The sequence below is a fragment of the Ursus americanus genome, chromosome X (assembly GCF_024610735.1).
Source record: "Ursus americanus isolate L20-20 chromosome X, mUrsAme1.1.p, whole genome shotgun sequence".
Taxonomy (NCBI): Eukaryota; Metazoa; Chordata; class Mammalia; order Carnivora; family Ursidae; genus Ursus; species Ursus americanus.
The window spans coordinates 90,403,084-90,428,599 of NC_142164.1; the positions used below are offsets into that span (position 1 = coordinate 90,403,084).

The following is a 25,516-nucleotide window of genomic DNA, read 5'->3' on the forward strand; positions in this document are numbered from 1 at the left end:
ACTAATTACAGATAAAATCAGAGTACAGTCAGCTGCTGTGATTTAATCAGGAATGAGTGTTCCAGAGTTCTTCCCACGTGGCCTCTCTTGGATCCCTGAAGGCAGTATGGGACCTTGCTTCACAATGGTTGGTCTCTGGACCAGCACCATTAATGGATGGTACAAAAGGAATGGTGGGTAAAACTGCTGACACCTTAGCACAAATCAAAGCAGTAGAATCAAAAGTCATTTTATGCTTCACTAGCACATTCAGGCAGTGTTCTTAAAAGCCAGATTCACTTATGAATATCCTTGATGAAGCAGTAAATATCATTAATATTAAATTTCAACCCTTGAATACATGTCTCTTTAATATTCTGTGTAATGACATGAGATATAAGCATTACAAAATATTGTAATTGTCTTGAAGAAAAGCACCTGTGCAATTCTTTGAGTCGTGTGTTCAACTAGCTGCCTTTTGTATGGTACACCAGTTTTAATTGGGAAAAAAAAAAAAAACAACTGACAAACTATGGTCATTAGGTCTTGGGTATTTGGCAGATATCTTGAAAATGAACGAGATAGACCTGTCACTTCAAGGAAACTAACTGACAGTATTTATTGCCAAAGATAAAATTTGAGCTTCCAAGAGAAAATTAGGTTTGTGTAAAACTTGTATCTGCTTTGCAATACTTAAAGATTTTTCTAATGAGAGAGGTGATTATCTTAGTCCATTTGGGTTCTGTAACAAACCACTACGCACTGGGTAGCTTATAAACAGCAGGCATTTACTTCTCACAGTCCTGAAAGTACAAGATTAAGGTGCTGGCAGATTCAATGTCTGGTGAGGGCCCACTTCCCAATTCATAGACAGCTGGCTTTTAGCTGTGCCCTAATGGTAGAAAAGGCTAGGGAGCTCTGTGGGGTCTCTTTATAAGATACTAATTCCATTCATGAATGGAGAACCCTCATGACTTAAACACCTCCCAAAGGCCCCACCTCCCAATATCATAATCTTTGGGGGTTAGGATTTCAATATATGAAATTTGGGAAGACACATTCAGACCATAGCAGTGGTGATATTAACAAATGTGATTTTTAAAATTTTATGTAATGTAATACACCATCATTTGGGAAGATCTGCATAATTCAGTGAACTAATATTTTCCAAATGACCAATGTGGAATCTGACGTGGATAAAAATCTATTCAAAGTGCAAGACAGGCATGAAACTTAATGTAACAGTATAGAAAAAAGTTCATTGATGTGGTTTCAGATTCCAAATTGCAATTAATCTTCAAGGAGTTCAGTATATCATCAAAGAATATCCATGATTATTTGAAAATGCTATTAAAATAGCCCTCCCTTTTCAACTACTTATCTGTGTGAGGCTGGATGTTCTTCCTATACTTCAAACCAACATAGCACCACAGATGGAATGCAGAAGCAGATATGAGAATTCAGCTGACTTCTATTAAGGCAGGCATCAGAGACATGTGCAGAAGTATAACACAGTGTCAGCCATTCTATTTGTTAACTTTGTTTTGGAAAATACAGTTATTTTTTATAAAAATATATTATTTATGTTAACTTGTAATGGGTTTACTATTGCTATTTTTAAATGAACCAATAAATAATTATTTCTAAACTTTCTGTTTTAATTTCTACTGTATGTGAGCTACATATTATCCCACACAAACAAAAGCTCTTGAGAGCTTCATAATTTATGAGAGTATAAAGAGGTCCTAGACCAAAATGTTCAAGAACTGCTGCCTTAACAGTTTGAAAACTTCTTTCTTTGAGGAGTTCTAGCCTCAAAGATAGATAAATCCTGATGAGTTCTTTCTAATCCCTTTCTCCTTTTATCAACTAGACCCCAAGTCTGACAATTGCCACATGCCTCTAGTTTATTTCACATAAATGTACATTCCCATCGTGCTTTCCTAAGCAAAGAGTCTAGTCACTTTTATTAGAGTTTTGAACTTGTTGGCATCAATGATTTGACTTGGCAAAGAGCCAGGTTGCTCACCTGGGTAACATATTCACAAACCAGCTCCTAGAGAGACATAGCTCAACTGAAGCATCATCTGGGTTCTGCCAACTTCAGAACAAGCTCATTCCTTGCATTTTGGGGGGACACCAACTATTCTACGCAATATATTTCTGATGATGGAATATAATTTTGTGATGAAGGGCCAAAGAAAAATATTATTAGAAATAATAGATCAAATAAAAAGGGGCTAATATTTATTTAGCACTTGCTCTAAGCCAAATAGTCTTTTATATGTTACTTCATTTAATCCTCCCAACATACTATGAGATGGGCATTGTTATTCCCATTTTACAGATAAGAAGAGCAGGTAGATAGCTATTATATAGCAGAGGAGATATGAAATCCAGGCCTCAGTAGCTCCAAAGACAGATTAATAGAGGATCTGGGTTGTGTCAAATGCTTTTTGGTGGGACTTTATGGATGTGGGGATAAAAATACTTCAACTAAGTCTTTAGAATTGCCTCAGACCAATGATTCTCAAAGTGTGGTCCCTGGAGCAGCAGCAGCAGCATTTCTGGGAACTTGTTAAAAACACAGATTCTCAGGCCCCCATCCAGACCAGCTAAATAAGAAGCTTTGGGGGAAGTCAAGAAGCAAACACAAAGGGCAGGCCAACTAAACAAAGACTATAAAGATACTAAAATATTACAGAAATAAACCAGAAATATTGTGTCAGTTAATTCAGCTCTCCTCTTCTGTGGGGAAAGCAAATTGGTCTCCTATTCCAGGCAGCTAATAAATTCCTTATTAGGAATTTGTACATGTAGTAGGAAAATAATATTTGCTAAGTATAATGTTCTGCTTCCTTCTAAGAAAGGCTGATCCTAGTAACCAGAAAAGTTTTTGCTTGCTGACCCCGGGCTCTTCACCTAATGGCTTCTTAACTCCCTACTCCTCCCTTGATGCCTGAAGGATGAGCAGTACAGGCCTCTAAAAAATCTTATTTGGGGATATCTTAGATCAGATTCCCTACAAGCAGAGCCTGAGATGGGGATTCTTGTGCAAGTAATCTATTGAGAAAGCATTCTCAGGAGAAGGGACATAGGTTAAGCAGCAGGGGAAGCTAACCGAGGATGTGTTCTTAAACAGATACTCGCTTCAGCCTGATCCATGGGGAGCTCTGGGCATGAATTTTACCAGAGTTGGTCCTACCTGGAGGGAAGGGAGCCAAGTCTTTGTATACCCCTCTCTCGGTCACTTACTGACTGTGGGTTGTGGTGGGATGAGGGTGAGAGTCTAATCTCCTAGGCTAAGTGGTTCCTGGTAGCTGAGAGTAGCACTTCAGGGCAGCTGTGAGCCATTAACAGACAACCCTGACAGCAGTTGGGGGAGGGGCAAACCTAGATAAAAGGGATCTGGATGGGGGACCAACAGTATCTACCACGTCAATATTTGTTTGGATCTCTGTTCAAATCCTTGGGTATCTATATCCATGCCTGCCTCAGGTATGAACTCTCCTCTCTATCCGTTGGCCTCACAGAACCATAATCTTGGACCAGCCAGCTTTCTGTTCTCCACTCAGCCTATAAGGTAAATCAGGTCAAGTGGCTACATTTGTAGGATTCCAGCTAGTTAGCAGAGGGTGTTAAACATATGCATTATCCCTCCCTATAGAATATATTTCTATCCTAGGAACATTTTGTTCTTATTTCCTATTTTCTACTTCTGCAAAATGAAAGGACAGTCTGGCTTATTTCTAAACTTCGTTCCAATTTAAAAATTCATTTGCCTAATGATTTTGCTCCAGAAGGCACTTGTTATGCTTGCATTCTTCGGGAACCAGTTTTACAAAAGCATTGATTAGAAATTAAGTCTGGTGTCATTGATAGAACTCAGGCACTATTGAAACTGAAAAGATTTCATCCATATCAGGAATTCACTTCCATTTGCTCTGATCAAGATTCTTTTTTTAAAAAAAGATTTTATTTATTTATTTATTTATTTATTTATTTATTTATTTGATAGAGAGAGAGGAGGGGGGGGGTGGGCAGAGGGAAAGGGAGAAGCACTTTCCCTCCTAAGCAGGACCCTGGGGTCATGACCTGAGCTGAAAGCAGATGCTTAACCAACTGAGGTACCCAGGTGCCCCCCCCTTTTTAAATTTCAGTTAACATACAGTGCAATATTGGTTTCTGGCATAGAATTCAGTGATTCATCACTTAATACAATACCCAGTGCTCATCATAGCAAGTGCCCTCTTTAATACCCATCACCCATCTAGCTCATCCCCCACCCACCTCCCTCCATCAACCCTCAGTTTGTTCTCTATTGTGAAGAGTCTCTTCTGCGGACGCCTGGGTGGCTCAGTCAGTTGAGTGTCTGCCTTCGGCTCGAGTCATGATCTTGGGGTCCTGGGATCGAGTCCCACATCGGGCTCCTTGCTCGGGGAGCCTGCTTCTCTCTCTGCCTGCTGCTCCCCCTGCTTGTGCTCTCTCCCTCTCTCTCTGTCTCCCCCTTTCTCTGATAAATAAATAAATAAATCTTTTTAAAAAAAGAGTCTCTTATAGTTTGTTTCCCTCTCCCCTTTTTTCTTTTCCCACTTCCTATATATTCATCTGTTTTCTTTCTTAAATTCCACATATGAGTGAGATCATATGGTATTTGTCTTTCCCCGACTTATTTCACTTAGCATAATACACTCTATTTCCATCCATGTCATTGCAAATGGCAAGATTTCATTCTTTCTTGATAGTTGAGTAATGTTGCATTATATATATATGTATATATGCACACACACCACATTTTCTTTATCCATTCATCAGTCGGTGGACATTTGGGCTCTCTCCATGGTTTGGCTATTGTTGATAATGCTGCTCTAAACATCAGGGTGCATGTACCCACTTTGAATCTGTATTTTTGTATCCTTTGGGTAAATACCTAGTAGTAAAATTGCTGGATCATAACTTTTTGAGGAACTTCCAAACTGTGTTCCAGAGTGGCTACAGCGTTTTGCATTCCCAACAGTGCAAGAGGGTTCTGCTTTCTCTGCATCCTTGCCAACACATGTTGTTTCTTGTGTTGTTAATTTTAGCCATTCTGACAGGTGTGAGGTGGTACCTCATTGTGGTTTTGATTTGTATTTCCCTGAGGATGAGTGATGTCGAGCATCTTTTCATGTGTCTATTGGCCATCTGGATGTCTTCCTTGGAAATATATTTATCCATGTCTTCTACCCGTTTCCTAACGGGGTTGTTTGTTTTTTGGGTGTTGTTTGATAAGTTCTTTATAGATTTTGAATACTAACCCTTTATCAGATATGTCATTTGCAAATATCTTCTCACATTCCATAGGCTACCTTTTGGTTTTGTTGGTTGTTTCCTTCACTGTGCAAAAGCTTTTTATCTTGATGAAGTCCCAGTAGTTCATTTTTGTTTTTGTTTCTCTTGCCTCCAGTGACATGTCTAGTAAGAAGTTGCTATGGCTGAGGTCAAAGAGGTTACTGCCTGCGTTTTCCTCTAGGATTTTGATAGTTTCCTATCTCATGTGTAGGTCTTTCATTCATTTTGAATTTATTTTTGTGCTTGATATAAGAAAGTGGTCCCGTTTCATTCTTCATGTTGCTGTCCTGTTTTTGCAACGTCATTTGTTGAAGAGACTTAACTTTTTTCCATTGGATATTCTTTCCTGCCTTGTCAAAGATTATTTGACCATAAAGTTGTGGGTCCGTTTCTGGGTTCTTTATTCTGTTCCATTGATCTATGTGTCTGTTTTTGTGCTAGTACCATGCTGTCTTGATGACTACGGCTTTGTAATATACCTTGAAATCCGGAATCGTGGTGCCTCCAGTTTTGCTTCTCTTTTTCAGAATTGCTTTGGTGATTCAGGGTCTTTTGTGGTTCCATACAAATTTTAGGAATGTTTGTTCTAGCTCTGTGGAAAATGCTGATGGTATTTTCATCGGGATTACATTAAATGTGTAGATTGCTTTGGGTAGTATAGACATTATAACCATGTTTGTTCTTCCAATCCATGGGCATGGAATGCTTTTCTGTTTCTTTGTGTCCTCTTCAATTTCTTTCATAAGTGTTCTATAGTTTTCAGAGTACAAATATTTTACTTCTTTAGTTAGGTTTATTCCTAGGTAATCTTACTGTTTTTGGTGCAGTTGCAAATGGGATCAATTCCTTGATTTCTTATTCTGCTGCCTTGTTACTGGTGTATAGAAATGCAACAGATTTCTGCACATTGATTTTATATCCTGCAACTTTGCCAAATTCATGTATGAATTCTAGAAAATTTTTGGTGGAGTCTTTTGGGTTTTCTACATAGAGTATTATGTCATCTACAAATGGTAAAAATTTGACTTCTTCCTTGCCAATTTGGATGCTTTTTATTTCTTTTGCTGTCTGATTGCTGAGGCTAAGACTTCCAGTTCTATGTTAAGTAGTAATGGTGAGAGTGGATATCCTTGTCTTGTTCCTGACCCTAGGGGAAATGTTCTCAGTTTCTCTCTTTTGTGAATGATACTAGCTCTGGCCTTTCGTATATGGCCTTTATGATGTTGACGTATGTTCCATCTATCCGTACTTTGTTGAGGGTTTTATCAGGAAAGGACGCTGTATTTTGTCAAATGCTTTTTCTGCTTCTATTGACATGATCTTATGGTTCTTATCCTTTCTTTTATCAATATGGTGTATCACATTGATTTGCAAATACTGAACCACCCCTGCAGCCCAGGAATAAATCCCACTTGATTGTGGAGAACAATTCTTTTAATGTACTATTGAATTTGATTTGCTAGGGTTTTATTGAGAATTTTTGCATACATGTTCATCAGGGATATTGGCCTGTAATTCTCCTTTTTAGTGGGGTCTTTGTCTGGTTTTGGAATCAAGGCGATGTTGGCTTTGTAGAATGAGTTTGGAAGTTTTCCTTCAATTTCTATTTCTTGGAACAGTTTGAGAAGAATAGGTATTAACTCTTCTTTAAATGTCTGGTAGAATTCCCCTGGGAAGCCATCTGGCACAGGACTCTTCTTTGTTGGGAGATTTTTGATTACTGATTCAATGTCTTTGCTGGTGATGGGCCTGTTGAAGTTTTCTATTTCTTCCTGTTTCAGTTTTTGTAGTTTGCAAGTTTCTAGGAATTCGTCCATTTCTTTCTGATGGCCCAGTTTGTTGGCATATAATTTTCTTTTTTTCCCTTGTTTTATAGTATTTATTTGATTCACTAAATAAACTCTTTTCATTTGATGACTCTATGACTTCTCTCTTATTTATGGAAATTGACTTCTTGATTTTTACATTTGTTTTTTTTTTAGCCAACATACAGTACATCATTAGTTTAATGTAGTGTTCAATGATTCATTAGTTGCATATCATTTTTCATAGTATTCTCTAATAATTGTTTGTATTTCTGTGGTGTTGGTTGTGATCTCTCCTCTTTCATTTGTGATTTTATTTATTTGAGTCCTTTCTCTTTTCTTTTTGATAAGTCTGGCTAGGGGTTTATCAATTTTATTAATTCTTTCAAAGAACCAGCTCTTAGTTTCATTAATCTGTTCTACTGTGGGGTTTTTTTTTTGTTTCTATATCATTTATTTCTGCTCTAATCTTTATTATTTCCCTTCATCTGCTGGCTTTAGGCTTTATTTGCTGTTCATTTTCTAGCTCCTTTAGGTATAAGGTTAGGTTGTGTATTTGAGACTCTTCTTGCTTTTTGAGGAAGGCCCTTACTGCAATATACATCCCTCTTAGGACTGCCTTTACTGCAACCCCAAGGTTTTGGACTGTTTTGTTTTCATTTTCATTTGCTTCCATGGATTTTTAAACTTCTTCTTTAATTTCCTGGTTTACCCATTCATTCTTTAGCAGGATGTTCTTTAACCTCCATGTATTTGAGGTCTTTCCAATTTTTTTCTTGTGGTTGACTTCAAGTTTCATAGCGTTGTGGTCTAAAAATAGGCATGGTGTGATATCGATCTTTTTGTACTTGTTGAAGGCTGATTTGTGACCCAGTTTGTGATTTCTTCTGGAGAATCTTCCATGTGCACTTGAAAAGAATGTGTATTTTGCTGCTTTAGGATTAAATGTTCTGAATATCTCTGTTAAGTCCATCCAGTCCAGTGTGTCATTCAAAGCCATTGTTTCCTTGTTGATGTGCTTAGATGATCTGTCCTTTGCTGTAAGTGAGTTGTTAAAGTCCCCTACTATTATTGTATTATTATCAATGAATTTCTTTATGTTTGTTATTAATTGATTTATATTTTTGGGTCCTCCCAAGTTGGGGGCATAAATATTTACAATTGTTAGATCTTCTTGATGGATAGAACCCTTAATTATGATATAATGCCCTTCTTCATCTTTTGTTACAGCCCTTGTTTTAAAGTCTAATTTGGGGACACCTGGGTGGCTCAGTCAGTTAGGCACCTGACTCATAGTTTTGGCTCAGGTCATGATCTCAAGGTTGTGGGATGGAGCCCCATGTTGGACTCTGCTCTCAGCATGAAGTCTGCTGATTACCTCCTTCTCCCTCTCCCTCTGCTCCTCCCCCTGTTTGCTCTCTCTCTCTCTCTCAAATAAATAAAATCTTTTAAAAAATAAATAAAATCTAGTTTGTCTGATACAAGCATGGCTACTCTGGCTTTCTTTTGACATCCATTAGCCTGATAGATGGTTCTCCATCCCCTTACTTTCAGTCTGCAGGTGTTGTTGGGTCTAAAATGAGTCTCTTATAGGCAGCATATAGATGGATCTTGTTTTTTTTATACATTCTGATACCCTGTGTCTTTTGATTGGAGCATTTAGTCCATTTACATTCATAGTGATTAGTGAAAGATATGAATTTAGTGTCATTATGTTACCTGTAGAGTTGGTGTTTCTGGTGATGTTTTCTTGTCCTTTCTCATCTTTGTTGCTTTTGGTCTTTGTTTTCCTCCACTCAGAGAGTCCCCCTTAAAATTTCTTGCTGTGCTGGTTTAGTGGTCACAAACTCCTTTAGTTTTTGTTTGTCTGGGAAACTCTTTATTTCTGCTTCTATTCTGAATGACAGCCTTGCTGGATAAAGAATTCTTGGCTGCAGGGGTGCCTGAGTGGTGCAGTTGGTTAAGTGTCTGACTCTTTCAAGAAGAACGATTTCTCAACATTTGCTGCAACATGGACAGCACTGGAGGAGATAATGCTAAGTGAAATAAGTCAAGCAGAGAAAGACAAGTATCATATGGTTTCTCTCATCTATGGAACATAAGAACTAGGAAGATCGGTAGGAGAAGAAAGGGATAAAGAAAGGGGGGGTAATCAGAGGGGGAGTGAAGCATGGGAGACTATGGACTCTGAGAAACAAACTGAGGGCTTCAGAGGGGAGGGGGTGGGGGAATGGGATAGGCTGGTGATGGGTAGTAAGGAGGGCACGTATTGCATATAACACTGGGTGTTATATGCAAATAATGAATCATGGAACTTTACATCAAAAACCAGGGATGTACTGTATGGTGACTAACATAATATAATAAAAAAAATTATTGTAATTTTAAAAAAAGTGTCTGGCTCTTGGTTTTGGCTCAGGATGTGATCTCATGGTTGTCAGATCGAGCCCTGCATCAGGCTCTGTGCTCAGCGTGGAGTCTGCTTGGGGTTCTTTCTCCCTCTCCCTTTGCCCCTCCTGCTTATGCTCTCTCTCTCTCTCAAATAAATAAATAAATCTTAAAAAAATGAATTCTTGCCTGCATATTTTTCCCATTCAGCACCTTGAATATATCCTGCCACTTTTTTCTGGCCTGCAAAGTTTTTGTGGACAGATCTGCTGCGAACCTGATCAGTCTTCCCTTGTAGGTTAAGGGCTTTTTTTTCCCTTGCTGCTTTCAGGATTCTTTCTTTGTCTGTGTATTTTGTGAATTTGACTATGATATGCCTTGGCAATGGCCAACTTTTGTTGAATTTAATGTGTTATCTGTGCTTCTTGGATTTTGACATCTGTGTCCTTCCCCAGATTAGGGAAGTTTTCATCTATAATTTGTTCAAATAAACCTTTTGCCCCTTTTTCTCTCTCTTCATCTTCTGGGACTCCTATGATACAAATTCTTACATTTTAGTAAGTCACTGAGTTCCCTAAGTCTACCTTTGTGATCCATTACCTTTCATTCCCTCTTCTTTTCAGTTTCATTATTGATGAAGATTCTTTTACCATTAATTGATATTAAATTTTCTGGACAAGGGATGAATTTCTTCAAAAGATTAAAGAGTTGCAGAGTTGATTTCAAAGTCCTGCTTCAATGATCTGTGTCATGCATTTGCCACACAAAGATAAACAGACACTTTCACTTGCGTTGTGAAGTCTTTATGAAACTGTGGCAGAACCTGAGGCAAGACACTGAAGTGTCCCTACGTGTCTTATTTCAATCAAGTACAAGTTGGTACTGAAAAAAAATTCTTAATGTAAATAGTTGATGGTAAGACCACCCCTACCAGATACTGGCCCCTTGTGTGACTTAAAATAAAACACCTCTTCAGGCTTATGAAATGCTGAAAAGTGTCCCCCCCTGGGTGGACAGCTTACAAAAAAGTCACTCCTTCCTCCTGGCTATAAGGCCTGTAAGGAAGCACAAGACTCCGTAACTGATGTGCAAACCAGGTTTCAGCATTACTCACACCTTTTCATCTGAGACCTTTGCACAAAGCACAACTTTCACATCAGTATATGGTGTTCCCAGTTCTAGAAGTCTGATCATTGTGACTGAACTGGTTTTCCATTCCTTGATATGACCTTTTATATCTGTAAAAAGACATCAATCCTACAAAACTGCTGAGTGGTGCCATGTCTGAAGATGTACCTCAACCATCTCCATAATCTAGAGTTGGTGAGAGCTTCTAAAACAGAAAGGCACCCCCCCCAAAATATATTCTAGATATACCTTCTCTGTATGTATTCTTTGTTCATTTTTATCACATGAGATTTGCCTTGAAACTTTGGCGTTGGGCCAAGGGGCCCCTGCCATTTTAACTGAGGTTCTAGGGTCACTTGCTTGTGTAGGAGGTCTAATGTGGCGTTGCCATGCTAATCTGTGCAGATATGCCTGAGAATTCTACTATAGTCAAATCATTAATGCAATATCCATTAGAAATATCTGACAATGAATTACTTTCCTAAAGTTCCTAGAAACTTATAATTGGAGAAAAAAACCCTGTTGATTCTTCTCGAACACTGAAATCATTGCAGCATAATTACTTGATGTTTTACTTCCAATATTGCGGTGAAGAAAGCCTAGAAGAAAGCGGATAGGATCTATTATGTATACCTGAGACCCAAGGGTCATTGCTGGAGTTTTTGTTAATCTTTGTTGATGCATTAGATACATAGGAAAGGTGATGAGGGAAGAAAGCATGAAAAGAAAAGGGGATTAAAAATAGCTCTGGAAAAATTAAAGCTAAATCTTCCTTCCCCTTTTTCTTTATTCCTAATATTATAAATAATGTCTTCTTAAGATGAAGAGTTAAGAAAGCAAATCAATTCCTCTAGTTTGGGGTTGAGAAAGATATTAACTTGTATGTATACAAAAAAAGAAAACTTTGGGGCTTTTTTGAGGTAAAGTGACTACATTATGACAAGAAAATGATTAGATGTTCTTTCTGATTGAGTGAAGAAGATTATATCTTCCATTTGGTTCAGAGAGTAACCTGTAAAGAGATATGTTTTTAATTGTGTTCTGTTTTTTGTAGTTTTTAAGTGCCGTGCCATGTGCAACCATTTAGAAAGTGGAAGGATACTCAGGATTATGTCCTTTGTATGTAGGTAGTTTGAGGGAGAGCCTCCGCAGTCTACATGGCACCTTCTGGTTAAGTCATTCTGTACTCTCTACTGAAAGAAGATAGTCTGTTAAACTCTACTCTTTCTTTCTTAAGTGGTCTCAAGAAATTACCATAGACAAGAAAGTCAACTTTGATATTTACTAGAAAAATTGATTTTTCTCTTGTAACATTATCAGCCCCTTTTCCCCCTAAAAATATGTTTTATTGCACGTTCGTTGCAAATCTAGTTTGTAATTCATCTCTTACTCATTGAAGTCATAGTTATCTGCTAAAGAATATCTGTCAACCAGCCTGGAAACATTCTTCTAATAGTAGAGGTAGAATGTAAGGATGGTTACTTTTTTGTCCTCTGCAAAATACATTATTTTCTTAAAGTTCCACTTATGTTATTTAATATTTTAACTAAAATGTTTAATTTGTATCATAATAATTCAACAATACAAATTTTGGTCACCCACAAAAGCATGTAGCTTTAATTACATTATAATAATCCAGTGATGCAAATTTTTATTATCCTGAACAAAAATTATAGAGAAAAGAATGGACTAAAATGGGGCAAGCAGTGGATTTATAGACACATGCAGCGTGTGGTGTGAGTAGATGCATGATAAGCACAAACATGAAAAAATTAAATCAGTCCTGCTAGAGAATTTGAACCTACGAAAATATCACTCTGCCATGGAGCTTATGTTCCCAGCTAGGTTTCCATGGTTTTACCACTTGTTCACAAAGGCTTCTTCAGGCTTTTGACATCAAGTGTTCATTACGGAGAAGAGATGTGTGCTCTTGAAAAATCCTTTCCCACATATGACTGGAAAAAAACTCAAGTTTGGGCATGGTTATAGCTGTTTTCTGAGAATTTCATAATTTGCCTCCATAAGTGAATGTCTGTCCGCCTCATTTGCCTGAAAACTGTACTACATCAGCAAGATGGATCATTTGGCTTCCTTGTTGGTCCTGGGGGATATGAACACAGCTCACAGATCTACCAGCAGCTGACTGCCTGGTAAATGTTTACTTATAAATTAGCATGGGTGATAATTTATTAAGGTAATAAACATAGATTACATTTAATGGCTTAGACATTATGTGTTATGAACGCAGTATTTTATGTTTAGTTGAAGCAAATGTATATGACTATTAATATGATACCCAAGTGTAACTCAGAAATTGTGCATTAGAGAGTTTAAACCAAGTCAAGCCATATATTGTAGTACATGTAGCACTTAAATTAAGGCCTTCAGGAAGGTTTCACAATGGCAAAGCAGTATCATATCATTCACCTATACTACGTATCAGGATTTATTTCTTAGATTCTCTTCTCCTTCCTCCATAAATTGACTCATTCAGTTACTGAAGAACGTTGTTTCTCTCTTGACAAACATCACTGCATCAAAACTTTGGTTTCTGAAGCTGAGGTGAATAATCTGTCAGCAGGGACACCATGACAGCCTGGGATGGCACAACAAAGAAAGAGAAAGAAAGAAATGGGTAAACATTAGCAAGAGTTTGCTTAGGGACCTAAGGAAGAGGAACTGGATTGCCGCTTTGAAGGCCTGTGGTTAAAATGTGTTTTCCCAAGGAAATGATAAGGGGACAGTTTGAATTAATATTTATTTTTATTTGGATAGAGGAAGGTCAGGAAGGATCAGCCTGACCCAAATAAATGCAGAAACACCGTGCTTACTTAGGCCTCATTCCAGGACTAGCAGGTGAGAGAGTTGAAATGAGATACCATGGTGGTAGCCATGATTGGATTTCCCAGTCATAAGTGAAACCTAGGTATTGGCTGGTTTTAGAGAAATATAATCCCTCTCATCCTGATGTTTATGCTGTGGTTTGGTCACTTGTAACCTAGAGAAGTTTAAAATCAATCAGATGTAGATTAAGAAAAGTAGGGGCGCCTGGGTGGCACAGCGGTTAAGCGTCTGCCTTCGGCTCAGGGAGTGATCCCGGCGTTATGGGATCGAGCCCCACATCAGGCTCCTCCGCTATGAGCCTGCTTCTTCCTCTCCCACTCCCCCTGCTTGTGTTCCCTCTCTCGCTGACTGTCTCTATCTCTGTCGAATAAATAAAAATAAAAAAATTTTAAAAATCTTTAAAAAAAAAGTAAATCATTTGGGCTAACAAATAATGTCTATCTGAATCTGGGTCCTCATGATGGAATATTTATAACCAAGAGTATAGCTTCCCATTAGGCTGTCACCCACAAATGGTAATTTGCACTTTTACTCTCCCCAACTTCCACAATGACAGTAGTAATAATATCAGAAACAACCATGACAAATGCTTACTGAATGTTTACTATGTACCAGACTAACTGCCTTATCATATGTTGGTCACTTAAGAAATATTTGCCAGGCACTGTGCTAGGTGCTGCTAGGTAAGTTAGAAATGTCTATGTATTATCTCATTTCATGCAATAAGCATCTAAGGTAACTTATGTTATTATCATTTATAGATAGGAAAATCCTGGAAACAACAGATAGTACACAACTGGGTTGGGACTTAGGTTTCTCTGACTTCCCCCTAGGAGGTAGTTTTACTGCCTTATAGGTACTTACTGTTTCCTTTTGACCATAGTGTACATGTGTCCCTACCCTTCATCAGAAATGCAGGTCTTATATTTTATAGGATTCATTGAATGTATTTATTGAACCGTTACCATGTGTTGGGCCCTGTACTGAGTGCTTTATATGCATCATACCACTTAATATCCTTCCCTACTTGTGTGAAGTGTAAGACAGAGAAAATCCAGAGGAGGAAGGTATAGGTATTTTCCTGAATGGTAGTGGTAGGCGATGGATCTGCATCTGCCTATCCCTAAGACCTTATCCACTATGCTCAGATGACTCTTACCTCATTTAATCCTCATAAACTCATGAAGTTGTTCCTATTTTTATCTCCACTATCATATGAGTACACTGGACTTATGCTTGCTCAAGATCACACAGAGAGCCAGAACTTTAACTTGATTTCCAAAGTCTGTGTTCTAGAACCAATACCCTAGATCGCCCTTAGGCCCCAAAAATGTTTTGAGCCCATATTTAGGGTGTCAGGCACCATTCCAGGTATAATGAAAAACATTATAGACAAGGTCGATGCTCTTATAAAGGAGTTTTCATTATAGTAGGGGGACAGGCAACAAACAAGAAAATATTAAGGAGTAATAAATGCTATTAGAAAACAAAATAAAAAGTGGAGGGGCACCTGGGTGGCTCAGTTGATTGGGCATCTGCTTTTGGCTCAGGTCATGATCCTGGGGTTCTGGGATCGAGCCCTATGTTGGGTACCCTGCTCAGCAGGGAGTCTGCTTCTCCCTCTCTGACCTTCCCCCCTGCTCATGCTCTCTCTCTGTCAAATGAATAAATAAAAAACCTTTAAATAAAATAAAATAAAATAAAATAAAATAAATAAAATAAAATAATGGGATAAAGGAGGCTGGAGATCCTCTTAAGAGTGGGTGGTGAGGGAAGGCCTTGTTAAAGGAATGGCATTTGAGATCTGAATGACAAGAAGAAACTAGGAAGGCCAAACTCTGGGATAAGAACATCTTCCAGGTAGAATATTTTAAGCTTGTTTATGGGTTTCTAGGATCACATCTCAGGTTTTGTTTTATTGTTAATTGTCATTGCATGTGTCAAATTTATTTTCAAATGTTAAATCTTAGAAAGTCAATTTGGAGTAGATTTGCCAGATTTGGTTAAATAAACAAACAATTACATACAGACAGTTAAATTGGCATTTCAGAAAGCAACATTTTTTTAAAGATTTTATTTATTTATTTATTTGACAGAGAGAGACATAGCCAGTGAGAGAGGGAACACAAGCAGGGGGAGTGGGAGAGGAAAAAGCAGGCTCCCAGTGGAGCAGGGAGCCCAATGCGGGGCTTGATCCCAGGACCCTGGGATCACGCCCTGGGCCAAAGGCAGACACTCAACGACTGAGCCAACCAGGTGCCCCAGAAAGCAACATTTTTTAAAACTATAAGTATGTTCCAAATATTGCATGGGACATAGCTATACTAAAAAATTATTTGTTGTTTATCTAAAATTCCAATTTAACTGGGTGTCCTGGATTTGGTCTGGCACCCCTAAGTTGGAGAGAAATAAAGGACTAAAATACTGTGAATTAGATTTGCAGCGGTCTCGTATATCTAAGGATCATCCTGATAGCAGTGCTTTGAAGTATCAGCTCTTTTGCAGAGAAAGAAAGGTACCTGACATTTTATGAGTCCTACAGCCTTACTAATCATTGAAAAATACAAAAGCAACCTTTGTGGGGAGGAGAGGGTATATTTAAAAAACAAAAGAAAACAAAACAAAGGGATCCAAAAGCCTGTGCACTATGGAGAGAATGATGTGAATACTAGAATGTTCTGAACAGCACAGCTAGAATTCACCCAACATGGAGGCCTTGCAAAGCTCCTCTAAGTACTGAAAGTGTATGCATTTGCTTTTCAAATATTATATGCTTTTAGAACGAGCCTCACCCTATTTAGTTATATACTTGCCATCAGTCATTATGGATGTTAGAACTTGAGGCTAGATGGTATTTTTCCTTTTTTCTTCTATCCTGATTTTAAATGAAATTATGTGTGGAAATCATTCTCTAGACAGTAGTCCTGTCCAGTAGAACATTCTGCAATTATCAAAATGTTCTATGCGCTGTCAAATACAAATAATGTAGGCACCAGCCAAGTGTGGCTATTGAGCACTTAAAATGTGCTCAGTATGTCTGAGGAATTCACTCATACATTGTATTATATTTTAATTAGTTTAAATTTAAATAGAAATAGCCACATGTGCCTAGTAGCTATTGCATTGGATAGGGAAGTTCTAGAGGAAAACAAGTGTTGTGCCTTGAGAACATCCCAGAGAAATCTATCTCAGTAGTGTTGAGCCTAAATGCCATTCTAAGTAAACTATTTAAGAATCATTTCTCTGCATGTAAAATAAGAATTTAGACTACACAATTTCTAGGGTCTCATCTCTCTTGAAGATGAATTGTACATGCTGAGTGGGGACTGCATACTATTTGTTTTTTTTTTTTTAATCTCCAATGCCTGGCAGAAGGACTGGCACCCAGTAGATGCATAGTATATGATTGCCGACATGAACTTCATTCAATGGGACCTCCAATCGTCTAGCTCAGTGACTTGAAGAGTGTAGCATGTGTGTCACCACCTTTCTTCCAGAATCCATGTCAGGTATCACTAGTCAGTTATGCCACCTTCTGAGACCACAGGCAGGCTTAGAACCTTCTGAACATGGAACTTCAAGTAGCTTGTTGGTGAGATTGAGGACCTATGGTTAAAAATTATTTGCCATCTATATAGATTGATCTATTTATCTTATTTGTGAGGAAACCAGGACCCAGAGAGGTAATACTTATCCAAGATGGCACAGCTGACTAGCATTAAAGACTATATAAAGTATATAAAGTATGTAGCATATAAAGAACGCAGTTAGGGTGCAAGTCTCCTCACTCCCAGGCAAGTATCCTTTCTATATTAGATACTCTACCTTCATTTTAACATGGCTATGCCTCTTGTTTGCTTTAAAATATATTTTCCCCTAATAATAGTGGACACTTCAGGAAGGTGGGGTATGGAGAGATGGTGGTAGGGCTTAGACAGATGGAAAATAGGTGGGCATAAAATTTCCCTTTTGTATGTATGTGTGTGTGTATCTATCTATCTATGTATATGCATATGTATATATATATATATATATATATATCCTTGTAAGCATATCAACAATGTGAATACATGATGTATTTAATTTTTTAAAGTAAATTCAATTTAAAGATGTTGTTTAATAAGCTCTTCAAGAATTCAGAAGTGCAGAGCATCTCCCTAAATGATATTTTAGCAACATTTCTTTAAATTTTCCCCCACTGAATTTCTACAAAGGTCATATTTTAACAGATTTAGGTTGATTTATCTTTGTAACTTCAATCATCTTCTGAGAAAGAATAGAGCTTGAGGAAAATTTTTTGCCATGTCTCTTCCTGAGGTACATGGTTGGAGAGCTCACATTTTCTCTTTTGCCGTCTAGATCTTTGCTACTCAAAATGTGGTCTGCAGGACAGCAACATCTGCATTCCCTAGGTGCTTGTTAGAAATGCTGGATCTCGGGCTCCATCTCGGGCCTACTGAATCTGTAGCTGCACTTTAACAAGATCCTTAGGTGATTCAAATAGACATTAAAGCTTTAGAAGCGCTGGTCTGGATAACGTGGGAGTTGCCATTTTGGTCAAAGCTAGTGACAGAGGTGGCAAGCGGGAAGGCACAGTAAAAAAAAAAAAAATCTTCCCTCTTATTAGATATGACAAATTAGGCCTGACATATAACTTTCCATTGGAAAGGGAATCATGATTGGCTTTCAAGCAGCCATAGTGGAGCTTGAACCCCTGCTGGTCACTGTATTAGGTCAACAATGAAGATGATGTCAGTGATAATAATTATAATAACATTTACAGTGTATTAGATACCATATTAAATGCTCTACGTGTATTATTTTAATGCTCACAATAACCCTATCTATTCCCATTTAGATAAAATGTATTCCTATTAGATAAAAAAAAAAATTACCAGAGTCTTTTCCCTCTTGTTTTTTGTACTCCAGAAGTTGAAAGCTATAAACTACATTTCCCAGAAGCTAAGGGGCAGACTTGCCACTCAACTATATCTACTCAAGTCTTAAGAGCTATAAGTGAACAGTATGCAGTGGAAGCCATCCTCTGGGAGATTAGATCTTCTGGTCTATATGCAGGTGGGGGTATCTGGTTCAGCTGGGGCAGCGATAATAGAGTATCTGGCATTTAGTTTCAGGGGCCTTAGGTACCAGGCTTTGGGTAGCTGTGTCAGTGGTGTTTGGCTACTAAAAAACCACAGTGTTGCTGGGCGATTTTCCTGCCTATGTTGTTTCTGAATATGTGGTATCCAAGAATGATTTGCTGCACCTTTTTTCCCTGGAGATTCTGGGTACTGCTTAATGTCTTTTAATAAATTCCTATATTATCGTTTTATCTTGCCCAGAGTGGACCCTGTTTGCCAGTAAGACCCCAGCTGGTACAATAATTGAGATCAGTTAAATCACTAAAAACTAAAAAACAGTGGTACTAAATTATGGCACTTGAATATTAGTTTTCCAGAGAAGAAGATGATGTTTGAAATATTGTAACACACAGATGTGAGGTTAATATTTCCTAGAATAGCAATGATGAAGATAAAACTTATGTTAAGGGGACCGGTATTTTTTAAGATTAGTTTTGTTGCAGTTCCAGAAATGTTCAGTATCTTAAACAGATATATCTATAGGGCCAAAGTCAAGTAGAGAACCAAAACAATGATCTAGGTAAGTCATGAAATGAAGAAAGAGAAGAGAGGGGAAATAAGATTTCTTTGAATACTCATTTTGTGCCAGGCACTGAATTAGGGGCCTCTATAAACATTAACAAGGGGATTGTAAAATGAGAATTATACAATATAACGGTTGGCAGGCAATGGTGGTTGGTGTTCAGGCTAATCAAGAGCAGTTAGAATTTTTATTAAAATAGATATATTTGGGGGCACCTGGGTGGCTCACTCAGTTGAGTACCCAACTCTTGATTTCAGCTCAGGTCATGATCTCAGGGTCATGAGATTGAGCCCCATGTGGGACTCTGTGCTAGGCATGGGGCAAGCTTGTGATTTTCTCTCTCCCCCTCCCTCTGCCCCTCCCCCCACTCGCTCTCGCTCTGTCTTAAAAATAATAATAAAATAAAATAGATATATTTGGAAGGAGATCAATTTTACACCATTAAAAGTACAATATAAATCCTAAGAAGCAATAATAATCTATTACAGACTTTCTGGGGAAAAAATAGATGCCATATGAGCATGTCATGTAGGTGGATAATCTGGGTTGCTTATTATTTACCAAAAGCCATGAATGACCAAGTTAGAGCCACACAGAGAACCCCTTCTTAGCTTCCATTCCCCATTTCTTGCTTACCATGATTGTCCACTTCCTGTTTTCAGCCTCTGGGAATACTAGTGATCGTGGAGAATAAAACACTTCATCATCCACTTCTTCTGGCTTTCTGGGCAAGCAGTGTAAAAATGTCCAGTCAGAGGCAGCAACTTTAGCAGTCTAAAGAAGAGATGGGATGAGACTGTGTTTTGACTAGTATATGTGGCTATCACATTTCTCTTCTTCAATATTTATTTATTTATTTTATTTTTTTATACATTTTTATTGTATTATGTTAGACACCATACAGTACATCCCTAGTTTTTGATGTAAAGTTCCATGATTCATTAGTTGCATGTAACACTCAGTGCACCATGCAATACGTGCCCTCCTTACTACCCATCACCAGTCCATCCCATTCCCCCACCCCCTCCCCTCTGAAGCCCTCAATTTGTTTCGCAGAGTCCACAGTCTCTCATGCTTCATTCCCCCTTCTGATTACCCCCCTTCTTTATCCCTTTCTTCTCCTATGGTGCGGAGTCAGAGACCAAATGCAAAGGGAGAGACAACGAGGCAGAGCAGCGGTTTAAATTCAAAGCGCCAAAGGGAAACTTTCAACTTATGGAATTTTATGGTCATTTTTTTGGATTTGGGAGATCATTACTCCAAATTAAACCACTAACTCAGTTTTCTGGTTCTCGTCTAGAGGGATTGTGGACATTTCAATAAAGAGCTCTATCGGTACAATATGAGGCTGACAGCAAAAGTCACCCATTATGCCCCAGTATATTTTAAAAGTTGCTTTTATGGGATTATGTTATATTTTGAGCTTATCTCCAAGTTACGGTTTTTAGTGGTTGAAGCATACTTCATCACTAATTAAAACACTTTTGAAAGAGAGCATGCTGAGATAGGAGTGCATTAAACAGGATTATGGGCACTATGCACCAGAGGTTTCCTTCTTAATGCAAAAGTCCTAACACTTTAATTTTCTCCAGCCATTAAGTTCTGAAAGGTACATTTTTCCATCCATTTCCATTGTTCACTTACAGATTCAGAACTGCATTCCCTCATAATTTCTTACCTCAAAATTACTGCCTTTGTACTAAAATTTTGTTTTACTTCCCATACTCGTTCAAGGTTCAGAACCTTCTGAATTTTTAAAATAATGGCAAAGTAACATGGGAAAGGAATAACATTTGAGTCAGTCATACATCAGTAAGATGAATGTTCTTCAAGCCTATAGTCCAAGCACCACAAAAAGTCCTCAGGTTTGTCAAGGCAAGTACAAGGTAAACCACAAGGAATTTAGAATTTCTCCACAAACGTATTTGCCACATATATGACGAGGGATTAGCCATAATGTATAAATAATTCCTATAACCAATAATAGCCAAAAAATAGAAAATGGGCTAAGGATATGATAGCATTTTATAGAAAATCACATGGAAATGGCCAGTAAACATGAAAAGATATTTAGCTTCATTAGTACTCAAGGAAATGCAAAATTTAAAAAACATGAGATACGGATTTTAAAAATTAAAAGTGTAAATAACAACTAAGAATGGAAAGAGTGTGGAGAGAGTATGAATTATCAATTCTTTTTGGGTGGCTATTTAGCAGCATTTATCTATCTTTAAAAGTATATACCACTTTACCCAGAAATTCTTTTTCCAGGGATCTATTTTCCAATAATACTTGCACAGAGAAATATGTATAAGGATATTCACTGTGGCATTGTTTGTAATTGGGATCATTGGAAATAGCCTAATTTATCAACATAAATCATAGTCCACCCAGACTTTGGAATTTTATGCAACCATTTAAAAGACTGAAAAATATCTAAATAAATGGACAAGAAAATCTAAGTTTTGTTAAGTGGGAAAAGTAAATCAGAACAGTATGTCTAATATGCCATTTATGAGAAGTCAATAATTGTGTGTGTATGTGAAGGCATCTATAAATACACAGAAAAGGTCTGCAAAGAGACACGTCAAATTGTTGAACAGTGGCTCCCTCTGGGAATAGTCACTGTTGAAGGGATGAAGGAAAGACACTTTCATTTTTTATTTTCTAAACTTCATTCTATTGACATGGATAAATAAGGAACTTGTATTTATATATTGCTTTATCAATGAAATATCTATTGTGTTTGCTCAATCCCTTTCTCCACCCAAACAGACTAGCTTCTCTGCTGACAAAATCCCAAGGTACACTTGCCTGGTAGAGTATTCCTGCAGAACAGCAGTTCTCAAAGTGTCGCCCTGGAGCATGAGCTTTGCATCATCTGGGAACTTGGTACAAATGCCACTTCTCGGGTCCCACCTCTGACCTACTAATTCAGAACCCCAGGGGAGTGGGGTCCTGCCAGCTGTGTATTAACAGCTCCAGGCAATCCGGAGGCATGTTCAACACTGAGAAGCATTGCTTCAGATCTTAATGAAAGGCGTCAGAGTAGATACTATTCTCCTGGGAATGCCCTGGAAACAGTAAGCAAAGCTAAACTGGACTCGAGAGTCCTTAACGACCAGAGGCAAGGACTAGCCTGAAGAACACAATTATGCAGCTTTTCTTAGAGGAGAAATCAGAAGAAACCACATGCAACAGAAGTAACAGTGTCTCTAGACACATACGGAGCTAGGCATTCCGATGCCTGCATGCCTCCATTGCTGTGAGAGGGAGAAGCTTGCTTCTCTCTTCTGCCCGGCTTGCAAATTCCTGCATCCAGTACCAAAGTGTCTTTCCAAAGGACATAGCTAAGCTTCAGGAAGAGAGAAATCCCCAGAGGATGCAGTCAGCAAGTCCTTTATAGGGAAGGAAAGGACAGTCTGCTGTCCCTAAAGTGAACGAGTGATTAGATGGTTCAGCCCTTTATGAATGGAATTAATGAACCTTCAGAGAGCATCAATTTGTACCTTCATTGTAACCTGGTAACCTTGGAAAGCCTGGAGCCGCTTTTTCTTCTCCTCTTCTTGTCCCATGCTTATCCACGTGTCTGTAATTAATACATTGCCTCCACGAGCCGCTTCCAAGGGATCATTTGTCAGCGACAGCTTGGTGCCGTTCTAGCATACACAAGCATGCCAGTTAAACAACTTCATGGGACAGAGAAAGGCCATTCTAAGTTTACATATAAGGAGCATACCTCCTTGGCATACTGCTCTGCCAACTTGGTCACACTGGGATCTGGCTCATAACCCTGCAGGGGGAAGAATTCAACTGTTAATTAGGCAATTGTTTTGTATGAGGCTGTCATATATGCATTATTTGCCTCTCAGCAGTATTCTCCCTGTCCTTCCCTTTGCTCCTTCAAGTTGTAGCTCAGCCGCCTTCAGTGGAATACGATGTTTACATCGAGAATTCCAAACCTTCATGGTGCTTTGGGGAATTTAACAAGGTAACCAGCTGCCCCATCTTTCTCTTATTATCCTTGAGCTCCTTAATTATCAAGATAAACAGGGCGTGGTGCTTTCCAGCTCTTGGTAGCGCCTCTTCTCGTTCCTCTAGTAGCATAGAGGATTATATACATAATTCTACAAGCTGATGCCATTTTGTCTCCATCTTTCCACAAGCTGTGTGGGTTTTTTTTTTTTTAATGCTTTTTTGTCTGGAATGCTTATCTCCACTTATTTCATGTGGATAACGCTTTCAGGTCTCAGCTCAAATGTCTCCTCCTCAAAAGAACCTTCCCTAAGCACCCCAGCTAAATACTCACAGGCCATGTGCAAGACTTCTGAGTGCAGGGCACGTGCTTTGAAGTGGCATTTTACACCACATGTATGCCGGTTTGGCTCAAATATATTTGTTTGGGATGGTTTGGCAAGAGCAGGGTCGGGGCTTGGGTGAAGCAAGAGAGGTGCCTGGGCCACAGAGTTTAAGCAGGACTGTCAGTCTTTGCGAGTACAAATGGCTCACCCGAGGAGCCTCGCTTGCTGGGCCTAGTCTCAACTCTAGGTGAGGGGACATTATGGGGGCACTAAAGTGCCCCCCCCGAGCTATTCCAGATCCCCCAGGTAGCCCCACTGCCTCCATCCTCACCCTCCAATCTGTTCCGTACACAGCAGCAAGGATTGTTTTCTCTGAAGCCTGCAATGTTTACCACTTGTTCCTTAAGTCGAAGCTGATTAAGAGTATCAAGACTCCCCTCCCCACATTCCCTGTTTCTGTCTCTTTTAATTCTTCTCAACATCTTGCTTCAGGAAAGCCAATCTTATTGTTATCCCAGTACATGTCTTGCCCTTTTCTGCCATCTCAGCCTTTCACCTTTGAACACCTCCCCCTGTCCCCTCCTGGGTGTCTTTGTTGGAACATGTCAGCTCTTCTTTTGTCAAACCTCTAGCCCAGCCTCACCTCTGGACCTTCCATATGGAGATATTGTCAGTCCAAACACCGCAATTATTCTCACCTTTCTCCATCCTTCTCATTTTCCTGAATTCTTAGCATTTATTATAAGTTGGTTTTTATAAATTCTCAGTGGAGCATTATGGTGCACACTGTGATATGCCACTCAGATCCCCCCTTCATGAATAAAGGACTTATTTCCCCAGCTGCTGGGCCTGCTGCCAGAGGATGGCTTTCAGCCGCCAGCCCTCTTTGGGCACTGCCTCAGCTGCAGAGAGCTGACTCATCCAAGGTCACATACCCTTCTGGGGCGACCTACATTCAATGACTGACAGGAGGGAATGGAAACTTGACACCCTCCTCCCAACTTGGAACAGCTCTAAATGGCCATCTCAGATCTAGAAGTCTGTAAGGTCAGACGAGGCTGTTGTTGGGCCTGCATTGCGGCTCGGCTTCTTCCTCTGCCCGCTCCTGCTTCCTTCCCTTCCCTTCCACAGGTGTTGCTCTCAAGCGCATGCCCTAATAAACATCCTGCACACCAAACTCTGTTTCAGAGTCTACTCCCAGGAATCTCAACCTGCAAAAGGCATGTTCAGGTTCGTTCATTTGAAACCGCATCTATTTGCACGTGTCTACCGTAGTTGCTTCTCATTAAAAAATTCTTGAAAGAAACTACACATGATGCTGATGATGATGGCTGCAGACATTTTAGCAGCTTTACCACCCTCAAATAGCCATAAGTTCTGGAGCTTTTTTATTGGGATTCAGAGAGGGTAATTGATAAAGCTTTGCTTATTTAGTAACTAATGTTGTGACCATTCATACTGGTAAACATAAATGAAGAGACTTGGCCATTACCCTGTTTGCCTCCTGCCCTGAAAATTTAGCCTTCCCTCTAGAGAGCAGGTTTTATACTCCCTACATATAATCATTCTTACAGAAGGAATCAATAAGTACTTAGAGAACCAACAGAGAGGTTTGGAAATTAGAAAATCACCCAACCTTGCATGCACTGGGCCATGACTGAGAATACAAAGAGGAATTCCTTACTCACGGCTCAGCTTCCAATACTAAATCACTCATTGGCTTTTACATAAATCTTAAAACCAGAGGAAGAAGGTGATTAACAAACCCAGTTCAGTCTAAATATTCACTTAGAACAATGTTAAAATCATTACCATCAATAGTTTATGGAGCAATTTTACAATCAAGGACAAAATTATGTTTTCTTGAACATGCAAGTTATTCTCAGTTGAAGAATGGGGAAATAGATTAATTATGGCCTTGGAAACTTCAGGGCTTCTTAAATTTACAATAAATCTCCTGGCTTTATCTTGAAAGGAAATAGGCCTACTTATAAATTAACTGAACAACTTCTGCACTATCACACTTTCCCAAAGACTTTTTTTTTCCCAAAGACTTTTTAAAACTCTTACTCCCAC

General features: G+C 38.8%; 1 protein-coding gene across 1 annotated transcript in view; it reads right to left on the reverse strand.

Annotated features, from left to right (window-relative positions):
- Positions 1-11,899: 11,899 nt before the first annotated feature.
- Positions 11,900-25,516, reverse strand: part of OTC (ornithine transcarbamylase) — a 61,176-nt gene continuing 47,559 nt past the window's right edge. The window contains exons 7-10 of the mRNA XM_045775731.2: positions 22,879-22,932; positions 22,649-22,798; positions 19,776-19,913; positions 11,900-13,227 (exon numbers count right to left, since the gene is read on the reverse strand). Coding sequence (XP_045631687.1) covers positions 13,168-13,227; positions 19,776-19,913; positions 22,649-22,798; positions 22,879-22,932 — 402 coding nt within the window. The 3' untranslated portion in view covers positions 11,900-13,167. The remainder of the gene's footprint in view (positions 13,228-19,775; positions 19,914-22,648; positions 22,799-22,878; positions 22,933-25,516) is intronic.